Source organism: Phytophthora ramorum, assembly GCF_020800215.1.
Source record: "Phytophthora ramorum isolate Pr-102 chromosome Unknown Phyram_PR-102_s0005, whole genome shotgun sequence".
Taxonomy (NCBI): domain Eukaryota; phylum Oomycota; class Peronosporomycetes; order Peronosporales; family Peronosporaceae; genus Phytophthora; species Phytophthora ramorum.
In genome coordinates this window covers 1429560-1452275 of record NW_027150651.1, presented here as the reverse complement: position 1 = coordinate 1452275, position 22716 = coordinate 1429560, and the positions used below count along the sequence as shown (strand labels likewise).

The following is a 22716-nucleotide window of genomic DNA, read 5'->3' as shown; positions in this document are numbered from 1 at the left end:
TTGCTGCGCACTTCCGCTTACAGCAGACTGTCCTTTTCGCCTTCATCGTTCTCCTCTTGGTCGTACTGACTCATACGGATGGACACACGGCGGATCTGCGCAGCTCGGTTCGCGCGATCATAGCGTTCACGACTGCGCTGGTCGTTTCGCTTCTTCTGGACAACGACACCCATCATCATGGCTGCAAGCACCGCAACAAGAGCAAAGATACCCAGTGCCTCCTCGTACGTTGGCGCATTGAACGTCACGCTCGTCGGAGTGGCGTTCGTGCTCTCCATCTCCACCGCCAGCGCCTGCGGCACATCATCAGCTGACGATACTTGCAGTCTCACATTGGCGCTTGTCAGCGTCGCACTCGTTTGTTCAGCAAAGAAGTTCTCCATCTTTTCATCCACCACCTTGAGGAGCTGGAAAGCCTCGTCGACGCTCTTTAAATGCGACACCGACGCCGCCACCTCCAGATCCACAGCACAGTCCGCGGTCTCTTCTGCATCCTCCGGCTTGGTCACCTCCAGTGCACTGGTCTGCACTTGCGTCGGGAGTAGCTTCTCACTCTGAAGCGTCTGTAGCAGCTCCGTGCACGCTCCACGCTGCACCGTCAGCACGCTCTCGGGTGCCTCATATGCATCCTCCGACTGCAGTGAGACCGCCAGGAGCTTGTCGCCGCTCAGCGCCACTGCCGCCCGAGCAAGCACTACGTTCTCTAGTCTCTTGTCAGCCAGCAGCTCCACCAGCTGCTGATGCACGTTACGTGACACATCGAATGCATCCTGGAAGTCGGTGGAAGAAGCCGAGACCGCGCCCTTTACCGTCAGATATAGCGCGCAGCCGTCCCCGCTGGCGGCCTTAGACAGCTGCATATTACCACGGAACGTCACGCTCTCCGGCAGCAGACGACTCGCCAGCGCGTCACTAGCGCTCGGCAGCCCCGTGACGGAACGGCAGGACGCGTCGGTGGTGTACACGAGATCTGTGACCACGTGCAGTGGCGCGGCGGCCTCGGCATTACCTCGGAACATGCTGAGCAGAGCTGGGGTCGATCGAGGGAGAATTGAAGTATTGTGAATCAGATAAGGATGCGTTGATGGATATTTCGCCGCTGTGATTGGTCGAAGGCGAGATCTTTTCTATCACGTCTTCGATTGGCTGGAAAAAGAGAACTTCAACTATAAATATAGCCAATGATATGGATGAATGATCAAAAATGGAGAGTACGCTCTCGCTGGTGGAAACGGCGGCGCATGTAGGGCAGAGCGTGCGCTTCATCGCGGCCGTGCAGCAGATCGCGGCCGACAAGAGGGTGCTGGTGAAGAGGCAGTGCGTGCAGGCCTGCCATGTGCTGCATGTGGGTGACGCCAGTCGGCAGTTCTTCAAAGTCACGTGCTGGGGAGACGCGCCGCCATCGTTGATACAGTCCACGGCCGCGTCCGGATCGGAAGGGGAAGCGAACCCCATGCAATTGTCGAGTGCTGATGCGGTGCTGCGAGTCGGGGACATTGTGCTCTTCTCCTCCTGTCGTATCAAGTCTTATCGGGGCAACGTGGAGGCGCAGTTCGTGCAGCGCAACGAACTCGCGACGTCGTCGATGGTGCAGCTGCTGTATCGGAAAGGCCGATACTTTAGTGCGCAAGACGTGCAGTTGAAGGATCTGTACCCCATGATTGAGTGGTACAAACAGCATTGCCGAGAGTTCATCGTGGAAGACCCGGCCTCGTCGCATGATGCAACGAATAGGGCAGTGATCAAGGACTTGCGGGAAAATATGATCGCGTCGGTAATTTGCGAGTTGCGATCTTCGAAGGATGGTACGAGCGCAACTAGTGGAGGTGCAGTTGGTGTTGCTTCCGAGCTGGATGGGGTGCTGCTGTGTGAGCTGATCATGTACGACACCGCTCGAGATGCGATGACCGTGAATCTTTGGGACCAACACGCTGAGAAACGATTTGTGGCGCGGCTGCTTGAGCACAGAGGTGCTGTTGAGATTGATGGCATCGTGGTGAGTCTCCAAGCACTTTCGAACCGGTTGCTGGCAAATACAACGCCAAATACAACGTTCCGTCTACTCGACGCAGATGACCCTGAATCAATTCAACTGGAGACAAAAACAGTCGCTCGTGGAAAACCATTACTACATAGTGTTACTTCGACGGAGCATGGTGGCTCTGCAACATTTGCTACATTGGAGGAGTTAGAGGGGTCCATGTTCGAGGGACAAGCTACCTTGGGAAATGTTCGCATCGAGCAAATATGTTTGGGTCGACACTTTGGAAATGATTCACAGTTATTGACAAAGTTTGCCCCGCTGCTTGCGGAACGATACTGCACTGCTTGTGGTCAGGCACTGCTGGAGTTGCCTTCCCAAAAGTCAAACGGACAACATCGATACGCAGCATGTGCGAACAAGTGCAAGGTTCGTCGTGGCAGCACTGTGGATGCTCCGTGTGGCTGGCGATATCGCCGCTTCATAATTATTTTACGCGACTTTCGAGACGAGCGACTACAAGTTGAGGTGGACAATCAAGCAACCGTGGAAATGGTCGGAAACATCGAGGCTGAGGTGCTGATGGCGCCTTGCGAGAATGAGCGGCGGCAACGATCATCATCGAACTCTCAGTTCCATGCAGCCTCAGCAGTGGCTTCTCTTCTCAATGCCTTCGTAGAAGATGCCAGCCAAAAGTTCGAAGCTCAGTTGATATGCACTACTGTGGAAAATCGTGGCAGTCCGAGCCAACCCGTTGACAGCTATCCTGATGAAGAGCAAGCAGCTCGGCGAGCATTTCGTCTAGTATCACTCATGCCAAGCGATGCATTTTCGGTTTGACTGTGGTTGTCATTGCACTAAAAGTATGCGTGGAACACGATTCGTTGCACGCAGTTCATGTATTAATTGCTGTGATATGTTTCTCAAGTTTAAGTGAACTATAGAGATACGGGATATTCAAAAGCTGAGAGCAGGACGCCGTGTCCTCGAATCTCAACTTAGTTGAGCGTGCCAGACACAGCACCAACCTTAGTGCTGGCGGTTCCAACAGCGCTCTTCAAGTAGCACACGGGTTGACCGGGGTTGTTGTTGATGTACGTGTACGCCTTGCAGCCGGCCGTGCTAGCACAGGCGTCGCAGCAGAGCGACGGGAGGCTCACGTAGACGGTCTGAAGATCGTTGCCAGCGTAGTCTGTATCTGTCAGCTGGGCGGAGCACTGCGAGGGAGGCTGGATGCACTGGTAGAAGCTGTCGCTCCACGGCTGGCAGTAGTACCCGCTCGGACAGCAAGTCGTTCCGGTGCTGGAACCACAGGACCCATACGCCGCCGTATTGCACGTAGACGACGTGGGCGTTGGAGTAGGTGTCGGGGTGGAAGATGCCGTGGGTGTTGGTGTCGGAGTTGACGTGACAGCCGGAGTTGGCGTTGGAGTCGTGGTGTTTGTGGTCGTCGTCACGATGCCGGAGACAGCTCCCACCGAGTCCGTCTTCGTACCGGTGCCGCTCTTGAGGTAGCAAGCAGTCTGCCCTGGATTGTTGTTCACGAAGGTGTAGGCCACGCACCCGGAGGTCTCCGTACAGCGCGCGCAGCACTCCCCCGGTTGAACACCGTACACCGTTTGAAGGTCGTCGCCATTGAAGTCGGTGTTGGGGTGCTGCTCGCTGCACATGGCAGGGACGTCAATGCACTGGTAATAATCGGAGTTCCACGGCTGGCAGTACTGGTTGGTTGGGCAACAGCTCACGCCGGCGGCATCGGAGCCGCAACTACCGTAAGAGGCAGTGGCGCAGTCCTCTGCGGCAACGGCCGCAAGGCCAGCGAACGCGATGATAATGGGAGCGAGCATTGTTTAGAGCAGCTCTGGATGGAGAGTGGAGTGGAGACGTGATCTACTGCGTTGGAGGTCAATCAAGAAGTGAGGAGGTGAGTAGCGAGGCTGCAGGAACATATAGTATGGTCTCAGTTTTCGTGTGCGTCAATACCAGCCAAGGTCACTTCAGTCGACTTCAAGGCGATGCAGCTGCCATTCCGCTGCTCGTGTCTGCTTTGTGGATAGTAATGCGTGTCAACACGAACGAAAAAGTTGAGCACGGCGTCTCTCCTGCACCAAAATCCAGTCGCGTTGCCATCTCTGTCGCCTGAGTGAGAAGCTCCATTGATTGCGTCGCGGGAGACCTGGTTGTCCGAATCTCTGATTTCTTAGCACTATTGCTGAAAGCCTCCGTTATCAGGCTGAAAATTTGGTGCATTTTGATGGATAGCCGACTGACGCCTGGAATCCACGAGGCACTTCGTTTTGCTGCTCGCACGCTCGGATCCGAGTCAGGTGACGTTGTCGTTGACTATCAGCAGCACTTCCTGTGGCCGGATAAACCAAATTTTGGTTTTGACATTAAAAAAACATAGCCGCGCTGACTCAAAACGTCTGGCAAAACGACTATGTATTGATGTGAATGCACAACAAAGTGCATGTACCCAACCGCTCCACCTTAGTTAAGCCGGCCCGACACAGCGCCAACCAAAGGCTGGGATACGTTGCTGCCGCTCTTCAGGTAACACGCAGGCTGGCCCGGGTTGCTGTTGATGTACGTGTACGCCGTACACCCTTCAGTAAGCACGCACTCATCGCAGCACAATGACGGCTGAGTCACGTACACCGTCTTGATGTCACTGCCCGTGTAGTCGACGTCCGTCTCCTGGTGCGAGCACTGCGACGGAGGAGTGATGCACTGGTAGTAGTCGGCGCTCCAGGGCTGGCAGTAGTAGCCGTCCGGGCAACACGTCGTGCCTTCGCTGCTGCCGCATTGCTCGTTGGCGCCCACGAGGCAGTTGTTCGCCGGCGAAGGAGGCGGTGTCGGCTCCGTCTCGTTGGACACCGGCGTGGCCGTCGTGACGGCGGGTGCCGTCGTATTTGCCACTGGAGTGGCGGTGGTGGTCGTCGGCGCCGTTGTGGAGACGTTGCTCGAGACTAGAATGCCAGACACAGCACCGGTCGACGCACGAGGCTCCCCCGCCGCGCTCTTGAGGTAGCATGCGGGAGTACCTGGGTTGCTGTTCACGAAAGTGTAGGCGGCGCACCCAGCCGTCTCGGCACACTGCGCGCAGCAGTCACTCGGCTGGATACCGTACAGCGTCTTGATGTCGTTGCCGTACAGGTCGATGTTCGTGAGCTGCTGCGGGCACTGGCTGGGCGGTTGTACGCACTGGTAGAACGTGGAGTCCCATGGCTGGCAGTAGTAGCCGTCCGGGCAGCAAGTGGTACCGCTGTCGGAGCCGCACGAGGCGAACGCGGCGGTATCGCACGCAGCGGAGATGGTGGCTGCAGAGACTGCCAAGAGGAGCGTGGCGGCGTAAACCTTCATGGTTTGGGCAGTGGAGAGGACAAGTGAGGAGCTTGTTGGTCGGTGATGCAAGTTGCGGAATGAGCTCCAAATTCACCATCGCAATGAAGCAGCGACGGCGACATCGCTGTGAGCTTCAGGCTGGAGACGGACCTGCATAGTAGTGCAGTATCCTGCATCTTGGATAGTCCAGTTCGAACGCTGTGAGCCTTGATTCATTCGCGTGAGTATTGCCGGGCTGATTGGGCATGGCGTCGAAGGGACCTTGAACCGTGCCTGCTGGCGGATGTCACGTATTGGGCGGCGTGCGCACTGCAGACGTCGCGAACAGCAGAGGACACGAGGAGGCTGCCAATGGCTTTCTGCGAGCGAAGGCGTGCCGACATCTGTTGCTCGACAATGACTCTCCTGGCTGCAGCTTCGAGTACGAAAGTATCCATCCGAATGCAAAATCTCGCGGTTTGGCGAGAGCTCGAGCCACGTCCCCGCCTCAGTGGTGAGCTGAAGTGTGGCAGCATGACGCAAGTGGGCATGCATACACCCATTCGTATGCCTATCCAATGCTGTGTGGTTTCGCGTTACCTGGTACTTGAAGTAATATACAGAGGTATGACTGGCTTGTCATCATTAGCTTTACGACGCTGTGTACGCGAAGGTTGGTTGTTGCAAAATGAATACATATACTTGATATGCACTATGGACTTCATCCAGTTTATTGAGGTCTGTACAACCAGAACGGTGTGCGCTGGAGAATCTACAACATGACACGACGGGCAAGCCGATTGCTCGTAAACAGTCACAGTCGCTCAGTTCAGGCGAAGCTTGTCCAGCGTTTCCGGAAGTCCGGGAACTTGAACTCCACTGCTTTTCCCATCTAGACGTCGCAATTTCGGAGTGTGGTCCTGGTCGCTGGTGTAGCTGTCGATGACGGCAGACATGGCCCCAACAACTTTTCTTGGCTGACCCATGCCCGCCTTTAGGAAGCAAGCTGTCGTGCCCGAATACTCGTTAACGAACGTGTACGCTAAGCAGCCGCTGGTGGCCAAGCACGTCGCGCAACAGTCACCAGGCTGCAGTCCGTACACGGTTTTGATGTCTCCACCGTAGAAGTCGTAGCCCGTGAACTGGCGAGCACACTGGGACGGCAGAGGCAGGCACTGGTAGTAGTTGGATGCCCAGGGCATGCAGTAGCTGGTGTCCGGGCAGCACTCAGGGGCAGCTGCGTCGCCACACTTGCCGAGGCTTGTGTTCGGGCAGGCGGCGTCAGATAATCCAGTGAGAACGGCGATGGAGGCGACAGCAACGGAAAGCGTGCGCATGATGTTTGTGAGGTGGGCGAGTAGCGCTCTTGAGGGCTTGTTGGTGATTAAGAGAGTGAGCCCACTAGAGGAGAGCTGAGGGGCACCTCATCCGGCACTGACGCATACGAAACTTTGTGGGAGAGCTGGTACAGAGCGCTTCGTGTAGTTGAGGCATCTGTGTGTCAGCGCCGTTTAGGTATTTGTTCATGCAGGTCCAGGGTTTGTTCCAGTGCTTTGCTGACTCGAAAATCCGACTACTGCATTCAAATATAGAGGTATCTCTGTTTTGCGTGCAAACGCCGCAACGACGGCTACAGGGCCCCCAAGCCAACAAATGGCTTTGCATATGACACCGACAAAGATTCTATCACCCCAGGTGCTTGCCTGGACTTTAACGACCGCGAGGAAGCAGACTTTTAACGAAGTTGATCTGTCGTGGCCGGCAAGTGACATTGTGTTTGCCAGTGTTTGCTTACCTCGAAGAATACTTAGTGGCCACCAACTCTGACAGCAGCAACAAGTTATATTTTTTATAGTGTAAAGTATATTTCGTGAATCTGCCGCTCAGGACTGCAATCTGATCGCCTGGTTTAATGAGCCAACGCCTATGCCCCGTTCTATCCTTATGGTAGTCTGGTCTAGTTCGCAAATGGTAATTCCTTGGTTATCAAGTTCCATTCAATTCGCTCTTGACCCCAATGTTAATGCCCCTCCCAGCTGACTTCAACGTGATAGAAAGCCCAACGCTCTCATTGCAGGAATATCAATCACTCACTCGTACTGTGGATCGGTAGCCCAGTTCAGGTTGGCAGGTATGAGGGCCTGCCTACTCATCCGCATTCTGCTGCGCAAGGCTCTCGAGCATGTACTTGATAGGGTCTGTTTTCACGGCCGTGTCGTTCCCCATCTCGGCGAGGAAGCGGCGCAACTTTGGGGTGTTGTCCTGATCGCTTGTGTAGCTATCGATGACCGCAGATATGATTCCGGCGCTCACTCGCGGACTACCCATTCCCGCCTTCAGGTAGCAGGCCGTCGTTCCGGCGTAGCTGTTCATGAAGGTGTAGGCAAGACAGCCGTCCGTAGCCAGGCATGAAGCGCAGCAGTCGCCCGGTTGAAGGCCGTAGACGACCTTGATATCACCACCGTAGAAATCGTAGTTGGTGAACTGCCGTGCGCACTGGTCGGGCAGTGGGAGGCACTGATAGTAATCCGAGTTCCAGGGCATGCAGTACAGGTCGTCCTGACAGCAATATGCGGCGGTAGAGTCTCCGCAGCTGTCGCCATTGGCATTGCTGCAAGTATCGCCTGCTGTAAGAGCCAACACGGCTGACAACGCAACGATAAACACGATCTTGGTCATATTAGCGGAAGGCTGGACTTGCTGAACGGACGGCGCAGCTGTAGGGAGATCTAGGTTGCTTGACGCAGGAGAAATCGAGAAGTGAGCAGCGGAGCCTCGCACACTTCGCCGTCAATGTGCAGTGAGCGTCGTGGCGATCCGTCGATGCTGCGTGAACGACTTTACGGGTACATGTACCGGGTTAATGAGCGGATACCAGGCCGCATTAGGGGCGTCTCCACAATCTCACCAAACGCTTGACCATCAGCTGTTATCCCGGAGTGACTCTACCCGGCTACCTCTGGCGTGGACGCCCTTGCGAAACGACGCTGTGAGGCAAGACCAAGCCGAGCTGTTTGTAGCAACAAGGCGGAAGAGGAGTCGTTGTCAGCGGCATTTAGTGGGTTTGGAGAGGACTGTTAGTCGCTCGAAGTGAGAGCCTCACCAAGGGCTCGCTGGATAGCAAACCGGTTGCTGGATGAAGTAAAGCATTTCGCCACGTGCGCTTACAAAACTTGCCGCACCGGGGCATGTTATTCCTCGAGCAGTGCTGGGGGAGCACGGGATCGGCACAACTCTCCACAGTCCAAATACGAAACTAGAGCAGGACTTGCTCACGAAGAAGGGTGACGATGACTAGACTAAAATTGCTGACCATTGACTACTCGTGAGGCGGATGGGATCTTTTGACAGGCTTGCGAACTGGTAATTGGAGATGTACGTTATCTGGTTCGTAAAGCGTCACCTAGGTACGGAAGTATCGCGCGTAGGATGGAGAAGAGGCTTGCCCGCGTGTCTGGTCAAACCTTCATCATCCTAATGCTCGCAAGTTTGACTCGGAAAAGTAACTCACGGACTTCCAGTGGAGTCTGGTCCAGCAATCAATCTCGACGCACACCTTCGGCTTCAGCGTAGTAGCATATTCATGGGCAGATAACTTTGGCCGCAACGGTGACTAGTGCTACAAGCACTTTACGATGCTGCAATGACAATCACTGGAGGTAAACAAAACAGACTACCGCTTGAAGCAGCCGCCCGTGTTGCGGTTGTCCTTCCCAATTTTTCAACGACACACGGGTAAATGATGAATCAAGCTGCGCCTTCAGATGCAAGTCCTCGAGATGAATTCGACCACTGCCTCGACAACGGTTGCGCAGTGCCATTGGATTTTGAAGTGCCCCGTGGATTCCAAACGTGCGTACAACTGTGGCTTGACTCAGCATGTTGCTGATGATCCGCGCGAACACCAAAAATCTCAAGCAGCGGAATTGGATGCAAAGCGGCGCAATCATTGCGTTAAGGATACAAGTTGAAGCTGGCACTTTGGCAAGGGCATTGTTGGGCTTCATGGAGTGAAGCCTCACCATTGTTCACTTCCTGTTTTGCCTTCAACGCAGCAGATCACTTCCCTCTCCACGCTCAAGACAATGCTTGCTCGCATTACTGCCGTCTTCGCTGGCCTTGCGGCAGTTGCGGCCGGAGCCTGCTCAACGGCTTCGTTCGGCAACTGCGGCTCCGACGCTGCCGGCGTGAGCTGTTGTCCAACGCCCCAGTACTGCCAGCCGTGGAACGCCAACTACTACCAGTGCCTCGACCTCCCGGCCAAGTGCACGCAGCAGTTCCCGAACGTCGATTTCTTCGGAAACGATATCACGACCATCTACGGCATTCAGCCGGGGGAGTGCTGCACGCGCTGTAGCGAGACATCTGGCTGCAAGGCCTACACGTTCGTGAACAGCAACCCTGGACAGCCCGCGTGTTACCTCAAAAGCGGCACCGGCACCAAGCAGACATCGGTGGGAGCGGTCTCGGGTATTGTGACGACCAGCACGCCTACACCGACCCCAACTTCATCGCCAACGCCGACGCCCACGCCCACGTCGTCTACGTGCAATACGGCGGCGTATGGGTCCTGTGGTTCCAGCACCGGAACGACTTGCTGTCCGAGCGGGTACTACTGCCAACCGTGGAATGACAGCTTCTACCAGTGCATCCAACCGCCGACCAAGTGCACCAAGCAGCTGACGGACAAGGACTACGCTGGCAACGATCTTCAGACCGTCTACGTGAGCCTCCCGTCGCTCTGCTGCGACGCCTGTGCTAGCACGGCCGGTTGCAAGGCGTACACGTACATCAACAACAACCCCGGTCAACCCGTGTGCTACCTGAAGAGTGCCGCGGGAACGCCAACCACCAAGATTGGTGCTGTGTCTGGCACGCTCAACTAAGTGGAGACCAGCAAAAAGTGCCGAGACCAGCTCCGGCTAACGGCCAGCCCTCCATAACTTCGTGACGTTAGCTTTACTTTTCTTTTGCGGCCAGACCACGTTAATCCAAATTCATTGCGTACTGCTGCCGAAGCTGAGTCTGAATTTGTTCTACATGTTAAGCTTGCCACAACGAGGAACGTTGGAATGAGTTAGTGTTGCCGAGCCGCCAACCTGCACTAGTTGACGGGCTCGGCTTCACAAACTCATTGAGATTTCGACAGGCACATAACGCGTCATGCTGCCACACTTCAGCTCACCACTGAGGCGGGGACGTGGCTCGAGCTCTCGCCAAACCGCGAGATTTTGCATTCGGATGGATGCCAAGCAGGCACTTTCGTACTCGAAGCTGCAGCCAGGAGAGTCATTGTCGAGCAACAGATGTCGGCACGCCTTCGCTCGCAGAAAGCCATTGGCAGCCTCCTCGTGTCCTCTGCTGTTCGCGACGTCTGCAGTGCGCACGCCGCCCAATACGTGACATCCGCCAGCAGGCACGGTTCAAGGTCCCTTCGACGCCATGCCCAATCAGCCCGGCAATACTCACGCGAATGAATCAAGGCTCACAGCGTTCGAACTGGACTATCCAAGATGCAGGATACTGCACTACTATGCAGGTCCGTCTCCAGCCTGAAGCTCACAGCGATGTCGCCGTCGCTGCTTCATTGCGATGGTGAATTTGGAGCTCATTCCGCAACTTGCATCACCGACCAACAAGCTCCTCACTTGTCCTCTCCACTGCCCAAACCATGAAGGTTTACGCCGCCACGCTCCTCTTGGCAGTCTCTGCAGCCACCATCTCCGCTGCGTGCGATACCGCCGCGTTCGCCTCGTGCGGCTCCGACAGCGGTACCACTTGCTGCCCGGACGGCTACTACTGCCAGCCATGGGACTCCACGTTCTACCAGTGCGTACAACCGCCCAGCCAGTGCCCGCAGCAGCTCACGAACATCGACCTGTACGGCAACGACATCAAGACGCTGTACGGTATCCAGCCGAGTGACTGCTGCGCGCAGTGTGCCGAGACGGCTGGGTGCGCCGCCTACACTTTCGTGAACAGCAACCCAGGTACTCCCGCATGCTACCTCAAGAGCGCGGCGGGGGAGCCTCGTGCGTCGACCGGTGCTGTGTCTGGCATTCTAGTCTCGAGCAACGTCTCCACAACGGCGCCGGCGACCACCACCGCCACTCCAGTGGCAAATACGACGGCACCCGCCGTCACGACGGCCACGCCGGTGTCCAACGAGACGGAGCCGACACCGCCTCCTTCGCCGGCGAACAACTGCCTCGTGGGCGCCAACGAGCAATGCGGCAGCAGCGAAGGCACGACGTGTTGCCCGGACGGCTACTACTGCCAGCCCTGGAGCGCCGACTACTACCAGTGCATCACTCCTCCGTCGCAGTGCTCGCACCAGGAGACGGACGTCGACTACACGGGCAGTGACATCAAGACGGTGTACGTGACTCAGCCGTCATTGTGCTGCGATGAGTGCGTGCTTACTGAAGGGTGTACGGCGTACACGTACATCAACAGCAACCCGGGCCAGCCTGCGTGTTACCTGAAGAGCGGCAGCAACGTATCCCAGCCTTTGGTTGGCGCTGTGTCGGGCCGACTCAATTGAATTGAACATGTGTAAACTAGTTGATGGAAGGAGGTGCTTCAGGTAGCTATCGGGCGCAGCAAATGAACTGTCAATTTACTGTGGATACCTTCGGTTTGGTGCATTGCATGCTCAAAAAGGGACTGCTAGGTAAAGAGCTCCAAGGCGGTAACCAATAGTTTCGCCATCCTTCACCTGTTCGTTTCGATTAACGTTGTTGTCTTCGACATTTGCGATGAATTGGCACTGCACGACCACGAGGCTTGCGTCTTCAAGTGATCCAATCTGCTTCCACAACTTTGATGGGCCAGGGGGCCCATCGTTATGATCGACTTTCGGGAGATGAAGATCGTCGCACGATAGTCGCAGTTCGTGCTCCCGAGAACCTTCCGCCCCGGAAAACCACACGTGTGCCTTCGCGCAAGCATGACTCTGAATCGATGCATCATTTTTTGGGGTATTGCCCTTGTTCAGTCGGTAGCGGTGATATCGCTGGGTCCGGCTTTCCATGGCCTTTCGGCTCGCCAAATCTACCGTGAACTCGATCTCTACAACGCTGGCCTCATTCCTCACTGTCGGTTCATCGTTATTGTCAAGCTCCACAATCAGCGTCTTTTTGCTTGGAATGTGAAGTAGGGAGTTTGAGAACTCGAGTTTCACACGCGTGGGCATCAGATTTGACAAGCTGTCCTCATTTCCACCTTCCCGGATCTCTTCGACCTCGTCTTGTGAGTTGTCCTCGGCTGTTTGCCTCCCACCTCCCAGAAGCTCTTCAACTCCTTCCATTTGGTACAACTCGGCCAGAGCCTTGAGGTCCTCTCCTCGGCTGAAGTTCACACTTAGTACATCGAATTCTCGTGCGAGCTCCTTGTATCGTGGACGGAACGTCCGCAAAATCCGATCCCGCAGATAAGGCACAGCCTCCATGACAAGACCATTTTTGCCCAGCACGGACGTACTACCGACCTGAACAATGGACAACTCATCCAAATAACGCTGGATATCGGACAGAAGTGGAAGCTGATCCACCAGCAACTCATTCAGGTACTTGCGGATTCGAAGTAGCTGGTCCTTTCGGTATTGAGTGACCTCATAGTGTTCACGAGCCGACTTCGTGCACAGTAGATAGTATATGGCTAACCAAACCTGCGCTTCCGTAGTCGTGAGAGCTAGCAGGTCACCGGGCTCCACGACTACCCATTTCTGGTCAACGAACTTCCTCCACTTGACTTCGGTCTTCGACCCTTGATCATCGGCATCATTCCTTACCGACAGCTTGACAATTGTCTTGTGCGTCCATGGTGGATTCTCAACTAGTGCCACAAGTGTGAGAAGAGCGTCATGCCTATCCAGAATTCGAGATACAACGCTCAGAGAAAGCGTCTGAAGCCTCTCAGCCACGTAGCGCAGTATAGTGACCGTCTGCACTGCGACACGAAACTCGATCTCCATGCGCTGACGCTCCAGTTCCTCACGAGGGCTTTGAGCTTGCACCATTTGAACCAACTCGGATCCGGTTTTGTGGAAACTCGTAGCTTCTGCTATGCGCTCGCGTGGAAGCCCAACAAGCCAGGAAAGCTTGCGCATGCAGTAGTCTACGAGCTCTAGCAACAGGTCATCCGTCAGACTCTCCACCACGTGCTCATGAAAGAACGCAACCTCCAGCAAGTTGGTCAAGGTCGCTTCATGGTACACCACAAAGTACAGTCGTAGGGATGCAGCGTCCGTGTCCTGACAGCGTAACAACGGCAACACATTGGCTTTCCACAGTTCCAGCGACAACAAGTTACTGATAATGGTCGGGAATTTGTCAAAGGTCAGCAGACTCTCCACCACGAAATTGTCTTGCTTGCGTTGGGCTGACTGGTGCGCCTGCAAGTTCAGCTTCTCCATGGCGTGGTGGTGCTCAAGCCATTGCGTAGATCGCCCAACCTGCTCGGGAGTTTGCTCTTCCAACCGCTCTACGATCTGCTCGGCCTCAGTGGGCATCACCAAATACTGAGCCCCGAACTCGTCACTAGTAACATAGAATGTTAGCTCAGGAACTACTACACACCACACCAGCTTCGTACCTCATTTTCACTTCCTCTTAGCCTTGACCACCAAGTTAGTTCGCGTTCTGGTGCTCTTCCTTGCTGCTCAAAATGAGAACTGAGTGGCGTCTGTTCATGTGGATTTCTGGAAGATCCGCCTTCTTGAGTTTTTACGGACTGACGCGAATAGACGCCTGCTTTGCAGTTTCGGAGGGGTGTCATTTTACCCTCGGCTAGTGCTGTCGTCGTACTGCCGACAGCCATGGAGGAAGAGCAGCAGCTCGCGTTCTTTTTGGAATGGTATGACCCGCAGTCGGGACTCAAGAAGGGCTACATCATGCACTACCACGGAGATAACACCGTCGAACTGGTACGTGACTTTGAGCTTTCATTTCGGGAAACGAGGAGGTGAGTGTGACGTCTTGCTCTTGGCTTCAATGCATCCAGGTGGAACGGATGTCCAGGAAGCTCTTTTTGAAGCGCATTCGAATCCCCACTGTCAACTTTGATGATCTTTACATCGGAGGATCCGTGACTGTGTAAGTTCATTGCTGTGAGCTTGGTCTCAATACTCGGTATCATCATGGGCTTACTCGCTTCTTTCCCGCTGTACAGGTACTCGCGGCAGCTCACAATCATGGAACCCGCCAACGAATTCACGCGGCAAATGCTTCTGCAGCGAGAAGACAAGGCTCTGTTTGTCATTTCTCCCAACGGGTACTCTCAGATGGGGCGAGTCATCCAGTTGATTGAACAGAGCGATCTGTCAGTACGTGACCTGCGAATGGTGCAGCTACAGCAGACGCATATCGTGACGCTGCAATCCATGGGAGCCATCAACGACAACAATCAACAGCAATCACTGCTCAGAGACGTGTCCGTGCTGGTGGAAGTCCGAGTTTCATCCCCCAAAGTGGTCCAAGATAGTAAGGTTAAACTGGTTGGCGCGGGACTTGCTGATGCAGTGCTTATTGTTAACACTGGATTAGGAGCTTTCTCCACTGGAGCTAGTCCGAACGATGTGTTCCGGACATCAGCCGTGCTGGACAACTGCACGCTGTGCATTCTTCGACCCCGAATTGTTCGAGAAGCTCGCGTGGGCGAGATAGTAGATGCGATTGTTACAGCAGGCTTCGAAGTATCGGCGTTGCAGCTTGTGCACTTTCAGATGCACGAGGCCGACGAGCTTTTCCAGATTTACAAAGGTGTTGTTCGCCAGTACCATGTACGTATCTCAGTTTCCTCTTCGATGTAGAATTATTATCGACTAAGTTGCTGTGCCGTTCAACAGGAGATGATCAAATACATGTGCTCGTCGCCGTGCCTAGCACTCGAAGTTCGTGGTGAAGATGTGGTGAGGCGATTCCGCGAGTTGTGTGGGCCCTTTGACGTGCAAGTGGCGAAAACGCTACGTCCAAACAGTCTTCGCGCGAAGTTCGGTCGCTCCAACATCTACAACGCACTTCACTGTACGGACTGCCCCGAGGATGCGGTGCTTGAATGCCAATTCGTCTTCCGGTCGCTCTCTTCGTAGGAAAGAGCACCAGAATACAATACAATCGAAGATGATATAACCGCAGCTAAAAGATCGATCGATTCAATATGTCATACTTGAAGTAGCTGGTGCAGCCTCTAACTCCCACGTAAGTTATCCGCAGCCCGACTCGGTCGACTGGTATTGAAACTCGACAACCTTGCCATCCTTCGTACGACGGAAGCGAGTCTCAACGGGGTCGAATCCCTGCTCCTTCGAGTCAAACAGTGCCCACGACGGAGTCGGAGCTGTATAGTCATCGGCCGTAAATGTCGTGCCATCCTCGTAGAATTTGGCAACGAGCTCATGGAAGCGTTCGTAGTCGATCCAAGTGTGCCAGACACCGTCGTGGCAGAATTTCTTCTTCGCAATCAACACGCAGTTGGAGTGCGAGTGCTCGGACGCCAGTGCGTAGTCGCCACTGACGCGGTCGCACAGTGCCGAGCAGAAGCCACGGACTTCCTCGTGCCAAGGCACGTTCTTCATCGTCAAATCGGAGCCATCAGATTTTCCACAGTATGTCACAGCCTTCACCTCAATGAAGTCGGGCTGGCCGATGTTAATGAGCTCGGCATAGTTGTCCAGCTCTTCCATGTTGTACGACTTGACCAGCGTCAAGCGGTAAACCGTACGCTGACCCTTGTGTCTGAGCTCTTCCAGGCAAGCAAGGAACCGCTCCCAAAAGTCCTTGAACAGCGGGCGATCGACAGCACGCAGCGACTCCTTCGTAGCAGCGTCAACACTAACGTACAGCTGGGTGATCGGATCAAGAGCGGCAATCTTTTCGGGGAACTGAGCATTGGTGACAAGGAAGGACGAGATGTGGCGGTTGTGCAGCTGCTTGCAGAACTCGTTGATCTGCGGGTACATGATGGCTTCACCCACCAGCGAGAGCGCGCAATGACGCACGGTGAAGGCTTCATCCCATCGCGCAGGGATCAGACCAGGAAGTCCCTTCAGCTCCTTGATCATGTTCTGGTGGCGTTCAATGGACCCCTTGACGAGCGTCTCAGCATCGTCGGTTTTCCAGCGCCACACACGCCCTACAGGGTTCTTGTGATGGCGCCAGCAGAAGACACACTTGTTCGCGCAGGCCAGACTGGGCGTAGTCTCCATGCATTGGTAGCTCGTAATTCCGTAGAATGCGTGTTTGTAGCAACCACCGCGACCACGCAGTTGGTGCTTGGTCCAGCGACAGAGCTTCACGGCACTGTGCGTGCCGATAATTTTGTAGCCTTCCTTCGTAAGAGCCTTGCGCTGCATCGGAGTAACCATTTCGCGCGACTTGCTAGCCGCCTCGGACTCCTTCATCGATTTTCCGATATCCTCCACGTCCACCATGCCACTGTCATCGTTGGCATCTGGCTGACTCTGCTCTTCATCGTCAGAGAATTCGTCGACCAAAAACTGCTCGTTCATAAGATCTTCCTCGTTCATCTCCACAGCCTCGCCGTTAGCGGCGGCCACCTCAGCCTTCTTCGCCCTCTTTTGACGACGGAACTCCTTCTGCGACAGCCACTCCTTCCCAGCCTTGCCAGCCTTCACAGGGCCGTTACTCTTGTTCAGCGCGGCCACAGCCTTCTCTGAGCTGAACTCGCACAAGGCAGCGACCAGGTTGTCCATCCAAACATCGAACTGCTTGAACTGATCCACATTATCATCGCCCAAGCCCAAAGCAACCAGCGACGGAGAGCCCAAGTCCACCAGATCACGATCCAGGTGCTTCGCAGCTGTGGCGTAGTCGTCGTCATACTCAGCATTGCCGAGCCCGAACACGGCGTGATGCACGCCACCGAGCCACGATTTGGACACGCGGAAGTCCTGCGTCATGTCCGTGATCCAGTTGCAGAACACGCGTGCATCCTCCGGCGGCTGGCCGTGCGTCCACGTGGACAGAATGGCCACCACAATGTCTTCCTGCTCCAGATTGTCCTGGTCGTAGTCCTTCATGCTCACGACGCTCGTCTGGAAGTGGAAACCCGAGATGTTGAGCGCGAACAGCGTCTTCTCCAGCGTCTCCGCCATAGCTGCAACAATAGTCATCAGTACTTGCACCCATACAAACGAATATTCAGTCATCTACTCACTCTTGGAGGCGCCGGTCTGCGTGCCGTACAGGATGCGAACCGTCATGGCCTTGGGTTCCTGCTGCGTCTGGCTCTTCTTGGCCTTGCGCTTGGGCGACGTCGCCGCATTACCAGGCAGTAAGTGAGGGTGCGTCGACAGGTACAGGTATACGCCGACCGCCACGAGCAGCAGGCTCACGCCCGCGGCACTAGCGGAAGGTGACAGCATCTTGCAGCCAATGGTCAAGTGAGCTCGGAGCACCACCCGAACCGTTTAACATGGAATCAGATCGCTAATCTCATCTGATGCGTCTGATTCTACTTCTGAGTCCAGTCGTGCGATTCAAAATTGAATTGTGTCACCTGTGGCTGTGCAGGCCCCCTCACAAAGCGCTTCAGATCCTCTACCAGTAGACCGCAGACAGCAGAGACAATGGCCACCAAGGGAACGTCGCTGTGGCGCATGGCGGGCGTGTCGTACCTGCAGTACGTGAACAAGTCGGCGGGCGTGGTGCGCGCGGCCCTCAAGGAGCCCGTCAAGAGCAAGGTGCAGGCGCGTTCCAACGTCGAGTTCGCCGGCTTCAAGTGGGCCAACGGCGAGCGTGGCGAGCGTGGTGCGTGCTGTGCTGTAATTTGACCTGGATTATACCATATAGTCTGACGTTTTACTGTTTCCAATTGCAGTGGAAATCGACTCGATCAAGACGATCGCTGATGCTTTCAAGAAGGCGTAAGCGACTCCTGTCAATTGCGAGGACGTCGGTCGTTCATAGACCGACCCCGAGATTCCCAAGAAGAACTCATAACGTCAAAGACGTGGCGAGGAGAAGGCGTTGCCTGCTTCTTTCGGGGTAGTGGCGCGTTGACGGCGTCCTCCGTGCTTCTTGTTGTTGTTTATGACGATAACTAAATGCTTTTGGAAGGCTATTTGTGGCCCGATATGTTGGAGTTTTGACTTGTTCATAGAGGTGGAATGCGTATTTCGATTAACTTAGGCATCGGCATGCAGATACATAGGGGGTGGACCAAAGACGGCGGGTGGAGGCGGCCAGTTGACGGGTTGGCGAGACATAGGACGCAGAGCTGAAGACAGATCGGACGGACGCAACGAAGCACAGCTTGGGTCTGCAACGTCGGAAGTGTGCAAACTAACGAAGATACGCGTCTCCGTGCGTTATGCGGAGGTAGGAGGCACGCGCGTACTTATGGCGACGATAGGCGTCCTTAGCATACTGGAAGCCCAGCACCGGTGGTAAAACGACCACGGCAAGCCCTGCGCCGGCAACGACCACCACCGCTGCCACTCCTACAACGGCGGTCTTGGTGACGGCACGCATCGGGGCCCAGCAGCCAAACTTGCGGCTCTTGGAGCGCAGGAAGCTCAACGGCAGACACAACGTCTCGTCATGGTTGCCCCACGGACGCAAGCACGACCAGCAGAACTCTTGGTCGCATTGGAAGCACTTCATGTGCGAGCAGCCTCCCTGCTTTTCGATGACAGCTTTGCAGCTGGGACACGCTCGCACGTTGTGTCGCTTCTTCCAGTGGCCGAACCGCTTCTCCACGCGACGACACGTCGGGATCTTGTGGAAGTCGCCCCCGCAGCGCATGCACGACTCCTCTTTGCACACCTGGCACTTGACCCTGCGCGACGACGAGTTGAGCGGCTCATCAAGAACGGCGCAGCAGCCAGCGCGCGGACAGAAGCGGATGCCTACCTTCTGGTTCTTGAGGAACTTCTTGTACTTGGCGAACGTGTCCGGGGACACCAACGCCTCAATGAGGTCCTCAGACAAGGGCCGTGTGCACTGCGGGGCAGGACACACCATCTTCTTCTGCGAGACTTCACCTTCCAGTATTTTGTACTCGATGTACCAGCGGGTGCAGCTGGCGCAGAAAGATCCGCAGCAAGAGACGCACACGTGGGCTTGCAGGGCGTCCAGCTTGTCGAAGCAGATCTGGCACTCGCGCCGTCTCGAAGTGTCGAACCCTTCGGCCGCCGCAACGTTGCCGCCAGTTGTTGCAGGGGCGGACGAGCTCAAGAGGGGCAGATCCGCTCTCTCCGGTTCGTCGTCTCTCTCTGAGTCGGGGCTTCCTCCCAGTAAAACACTGCTTGAGATACTCGCTCGGAGCAAGGACGACGCCACGGAGAAGGCTGCGACGCGCGTGTTGAGCTCGTCCAGCTGGACGGCGTCCACCGTCGCTTCTTCTGCCTGGGCCAGAGCGCGAGCCAACTGCTCCTCGGACTCTTCCAGCAGGCGACGCAGCGAGGCTTCGGACGTTGAAGAGGCGGAGGACGGCGGACGTTGGCGACTCGACCGAGAGGACGGATGCACTTGTTCCTGGAAGAGCTCGGCCATGGCGCTCTCGTGCAGCAGGCGAATGGGGCGCGGACTGGGCTTGCCGTGGTGCTCGTCCTCGAGCTTGGAGAGACTGGCGCGCTCCGTCTTGAGGCGGTGCAGGTGTGACTTGCCGCAGAAGGTCCGGCGGCGTGATGCGAGCGCCATTCTCGCGGGTTGGCGGATGGACGGCAGCGGAAGAGTGAGGAAGTGGAACTGGTTTGCTGGGGGCTGGACGCAACTTGATCTGAGTTTTCTCGTAGCATTCCATAGATCACTTTCTGTTTTTCGTCTTCGCTGCCGCAAAAGTGTTGGCACGCGACGTTTCAACTGCCGGTTACATGGGGAAGTTGTATGTCTCTGGGTTGAAGCTGCGGTAAAGACGCAAATTTCGAGGAAAGCGGTGTGCGCCTCGCGAAACGACGAAAGATACGTGGTCAATTGGTCTCCTTTAGTTGGCAGCGAGCTCCGCAACACTAGTTGCCGCAGACTTCGCAACGATGGGGCTTTCGGTCGCGGCTGCGGACTCCGACGAGGCATCAGCTGCAGCGGAAGAGAGCTCCGACGCGGTTTCTTTTGTCGCAGCGGCGTCTGCGGACGTGCGGCGCCGAAGCAGCAGCAGCTTCACGGGCGGGTTGGTCGGTGCCATGTCCTTCTTCTTCGAGGACTTCTTGTCCACCGTGGCAGGCTTCGACGGGCTCCGTCGGACTATCCCGGGTGAGCCGTTGCGGGCCGTTAGCGTCTAGTGAAATGCAAAATAAGAATCAGGCGTTGTTGACTTTGAGCAGCGTTGATTGCCACGAACGCACCGGAGACGCCAAAGGCGCCAACTTGGCGGGGGTGAGCACCGTCGTCACACTGCTACTGCGGGAAATGTGGCTTTTTAGGGGTGAAGTCGGCGGCTGTTCACCGTCCGAAGTGCTGCTGAATTTCCGCGCCCTATAGCCGCAGAAACGAAAACAAGGAATACGACAGCCCCCTGCACGTTGATTAGTCCGAACGAGTGACCGGCACCACAAGCAAGATAGAGCACTTACTTGTCTGCCTTTGCCGCCTCCTTCGCTGCCTGCGCCTCGCGCTTCTTCTTCTCGTTCTGGACAGCCAAATACCGTCAGAAAAGAGTGAAGACACCACCGGATGCTTCTGATGCCAAGAACGGAGCCAAACTTACCTTCTCCACCATCTCTTCGAAGCTCGCGCTGGTACCATAAACCTCTGGGCCGAAGAGCGCTTCCAGCACCAGTGCTGCGCCTCGACGGTGGTAGACCGTCACACCGTCCACACGCGTTTCCGAGCCCATTTCGTCCACTGCTGAACGGAGACTGAAACCCAGGCCGAGACCCAGAACGCTTGGACACTTGCCCTTGAATGGGCCGAGTAGCTGCAATTGCGCTTTGTTGTTAAGCTTGACGATACCGTTAGTCTGGCGGAAAACGAGTGGGTTTCCTGCCTCATCGAACCCAGGCAGCACATTCGTCTTGTAGCCGGCACCCCACACAATTGCACCCGCGGATGCATAGGCCTTGTCGGTGATCATCTGCGAGCCCTGCTGGTTCACTCGAAAAAGCCTCACGCGCGGCTCGCGCCCGACAGTCACGCTTTTGAAAAGCCTTTTAGCATCTTCTCGGAGACCGGTGAAAGTGTTCACGCAGCCGGATCGGTCGACGCGGCTCGAGTCCGCGCCGTCAGCTTCGGCTTCTTTCTTCGAGCCATAATAACAGCGGATCGGAGACCGATGCAGGATCATGATGTCCTTCGAGTTGAAAATGCTCGTTTTGGGGGCATCGGAGTGCGTGTTCGTTAGTGTTGTGCGCTTCACCTTTACGATAGCGGTCTCGCATTTCGTGACAGTGAGAGGAGACACGGGCGCTACAACAGCCACTGGAGCACCGATTGATGCAAGATGTGGCATGACTAATGCCGTCTCGCTGTCGTCTTTAATCTTTGTGACGTCTTCAGACGTATGCTTGGTCGAGCTCAGCGAAGCTCTCCTGGTGGCAACAACTTTGCAATCCACAGACTTGTTGAGAAGAAGCCACGCTACGGAGAAGGAGCTGTGTGATCCACCTACGATGCACACTTTCCGTTCGCCAGCTGGCTGTGCAAGGATGTGTTCCTTGAGTTTGGCAAACCCGTCCTCTCGAAGACAGGCATCCGAGGCGAACAACTTCGAGTGATACGCTGGGTTGTCGAGCGTGGGCAGCTCTTGGCTTCCGCCCATTGCTAAGATAAGGTGTTCCGCGTGGAGAATTACCGTGTCACCATTAGAAGCCTGCGTCTCCACGCGAACAAGACCATTTTCCAGAGCTTCGTACTTGGTCGCCTTCGTATTCAGAAGAATTTTGCTGGTATTGGGCGCCTTGTAGGCAATCTCTTCCGTCAGGAAAGCCCCGACGCAACGCAGGAATCGTCCGATCTCCGTCAGATTTGCCGGGGCGGCACCAATCTCCTCCAATCGCTTGGCGCTTTCGTGCAAATGAGCTTTCTCGAGGAACGTATCCTTGATGCTCTCTGGCGGATCTAGATCGGGCTTTTCGTCCAGAATACTCGCGAGCAAACTGCAGGCAAACGTGTTCGAGTTGATGATGTACTCTCCTAAATTGCCGCCGCCGAAGGTTGTTGCATCGCCAGCATGAAGAACTGCGACACCCATCTGCTTGAAACCAAGTTGAGTGCTGAGCTCGTTGTCTTTTGCGGTTCCAAACATCTCCGGATTCAGCAGTCGCGGTAATAAGCCTGCTCGCGCTGCTCGAACAAACACACCAATTCCAGCAGGGCCCCCACCCACGACTACGGCCTTATAAACCTCCTCGTTGAACGTCATGCAGTTTGTGCTCGAGCTTCTAGTGTTGTGCGGTCAGTACCGAAGTGCAGTGAACTGTTGTGTAGCAGCTTGGGCTGCCAAGTCATCAACAT

At 55.6% G+C, this 22716-nt stretch overlaps 14 protein-coding genes across 14 annotated transcripts; 5 read left to right on the top strand and 9 right to left on the bottom strand.

Moving 5' to 3' along the window:
- Window positions 1–17: 17 nt before the first annotated feature.
- Window positions 18–1019, bottom strand: KRP23_6169 (uncharacterized protein; the record flags this gene model as incomplete). The annotated part of the gene is made up of 1 exon (XM_067891328.1): window positions 18–1019. The coding sequence occupies one exon, from the start codon at window positions 1017–1019 to the stop codon at window positions 18–20; it is 1002 nt and encodes a 333-aa protein (XP_067745695.1).
- A 185-nt stretch (window positions 1020–1204) lies between these two features.
- Window positions 1205–2192, top strand: KRP23_6168 (uncharacterized protein; the record flags this gene model as incomplete). The annotated part of the gene is made up of 2 exons (XM_067891327.1): window positions 1205–1996; window positions 2073–2192. 2 exons carry the CDS (start codon window positions 1205–1207, stop codon window positions 2190–2192), a joined length of 912 nt encoding a protein of 303 aa, XP_067745694.1.
- Window positions 2193–2979: 787 nt separating this feature from the next.
- Window positions 2980–3828, bottom strand: KRP23_6167 (uncharacterized protein; the record flags this gene model as incomplete). The annotated part of the gene is made up of 1 exon (XM_067891326.1): window positions 2980–3828. The coding sequence occupies one exon, from the start codon at window positions 3826–3828 to the stop codon at window positions 2980–2982; it is 849 nt and encodes a 282-aa protein (XP_067745693.1).
- A 643-nt stretch (window positions 3829–4471) lies between these two features.
- On the bottom strand, window positions 4472–5344 carry KRP23_6166 (uncharacterized protein; the record flags this gene model as incomplete). The annotated part of the gene is made up of 1 exon (XM_067891325.1): window positions 4472–5344. One exon carries the CDS (start codon window positions 5342–5344, stop codon window positions 4472–4474), a length of 873 nt encoding a protein of 290 aa, XP_067745692.1.
- Window positions 5345–6129: 785 nt separating this feature from the next.
- KRP23_6165 (uncharacterized protein) lies at window positions 6130–6642 on the bottom strand (the record flags this gene model as incomplete). The annotated part of the gene is made up of 1 exon (XM_067891324.1): window positions 6130–6642. One exon carries the CDS (start codon window positions 6640–6642, stop codon window positions 6130–6132), a length of 513 nt encoding a protein of 170 aa, XP_067745691.1.
- An 808-nt stretch (window positions 6643–7450) lies between these two features.
- KRP23_6164 (uncharacterized protein) lies at window positions 7451–7984 on the bottom strand (the record flags this gene model as incomplete). Its single annotated transcript, XM_067891323.1, has 1 exon — window positions 7451–7984. One exon carries the CDS (start codon window positions 7982–7984, stop codon window positions 7451–7453), a length of 534 nt encoding a protein of 177 aa, XP_067745690.1.
- Window positions 7985–9390: 1406 nt separating this feature from the next.
- Window positions 9391–10191, top strand: KRP23_6163 (uncharacterized protein; the record flags this gene model as incomplete). The annotated part of the gene is made up of 1 exon (XM_067891322.1): window positions 9391–10191. The coding sequence occupies one exon, from the start codon at window positions 9391–9393 to the stop codon at window positions 10189–10191; it is 801 nt and encodes a 266-aa protein (XP_067745689.1).
- A 785-nt stretch (window positions 10192–10976) lies between these two features.
- Window positions 10977–11849, top strand: KRP23_6162 (uncharacterized protein; the record flags this gene model as incomplete). The annotated part of the gene is made up of 1 exon (XM_067891321.1): window positions 10977–11849. The coding sequence occupies one exon, from the start codon at window positions 10977–10979 to the stop codon at window positions 11847–11849; it is 873 nt and encodes a 290-aa protein (XP_067745688.1).
- Window positions 11850–11960: 111 nt separating this feature from the next.
- On the bottom strand, window positions 11961–13905 carry KRP23_6161 (Zinc finger MYND domain-containing protein 10; the record flags this gene model as incomplete). Its single annotated transcript, XM_067891320.1, has 2 exons — window positions 11961–13845; window positions 13901–13905. The coding sequence occupies 2 exons, from the start codon at window positions 13903–13905 to the stop codon at window positions 11961–11963; spliced, it is 1890 nt and encodes a 629-aa protein (XP_067745687.1).
- Window positions 13906–14123: 218 nt separating this feature from the next.
- On the top strand, window positions 14124–15395 carry KRP23_6160 (Nucleoside diphosphate kinase 7; the record flags this gene model as incomplete). The annotated part of the gene is made up of 5 exons (XM_067891318.1): window positions 14124–14231; window positions 14309–14400; window positions 14477–14787; window positions 14851–15086; window positions 15153–15395. 5 exons carry the CDS (start codon window positions 14124–14126, stop codon window positions 15393–15395), a joined length of 990 nt encoding a protein of 329 aa, XP_067745686.1.
- A 114-nt stretch (window positions 15396–15509) lies between these two features.
- KRP23_6159 (S-adenosyl-L-methionine-dependent tRNA 4-demethylwyosine synthase TYW1) lies at window positions 15510–17690 on the bottom strand (the record flags this gene model as incomplete). The annotated part of the gene is made up of 2 exons (XM_067891317.1): window positions 15510–17422; window positions 17483–17690. 2 exons carry the CDS (start codon window positions 17688–17690, stop codon window positions 15510–15512), a joined length of 2121 nt encoding a protein of 706 aa, XP_067745685.1.
- Window positions 17691–17894: 204 nt separating this feature from the next.
- KRP23_6158 (ATP synthase subunit epsilon, mitochondrial) lies at window positions 17895–18195 on the top strand (the record flags this gene model as incomplete). The annotated part of the gene is made up of 2 exons (XM_067891316.1): window positions 17895–18075; window positions 18146–18195. 2 exons carry the CDS (start codon window positions 17895–17897, stop codon window positions 18193–18195), a joined length of 231 nt encoding a protein of 76 aa, XP_067745684.1.
- Window positions 18196–18609: 414 nt separating this feature from the next.
- On the bottom strand, window positions 18610–19968 carry KRP23_6157 (putative E3 ubiquitin-protein ligase ariadne-2; the record flags this gene model as incomplete). The annotated part of the gene is made up of 1 exon (XM_067891315.1): window positions 18610–19968. One exon carries the CDS (start codon window positions 19966–19968, stop codon window positions 18610–18612), a length of 1359 nt encoding a protein of 452 aa, XP_067745683.1.
- A 283-nt stretch (window positions 19969–20251) lies between these two features.
- KRP23_6156 (uncharacterized protein) lies at window positions 20252–22624 on the bottom strand (the record flags this gene model as incomplete). Its single annotated transcript, XM_067891314.1, has 4 exons — window positions 20252–20542; window positions 20610–20739; window positions 20838–20893; window positions 20972–22624. The coding sequence occupies 4 exons, from the start codon at window positions 22622–22624 to the stop codon at window positions 20252–20254; spliced, it is 2130 nt and encodes a 709-aa protein (XP_067745682.1).
- Window positions 22625–22716: the final 92 nt, after the last annotated feature.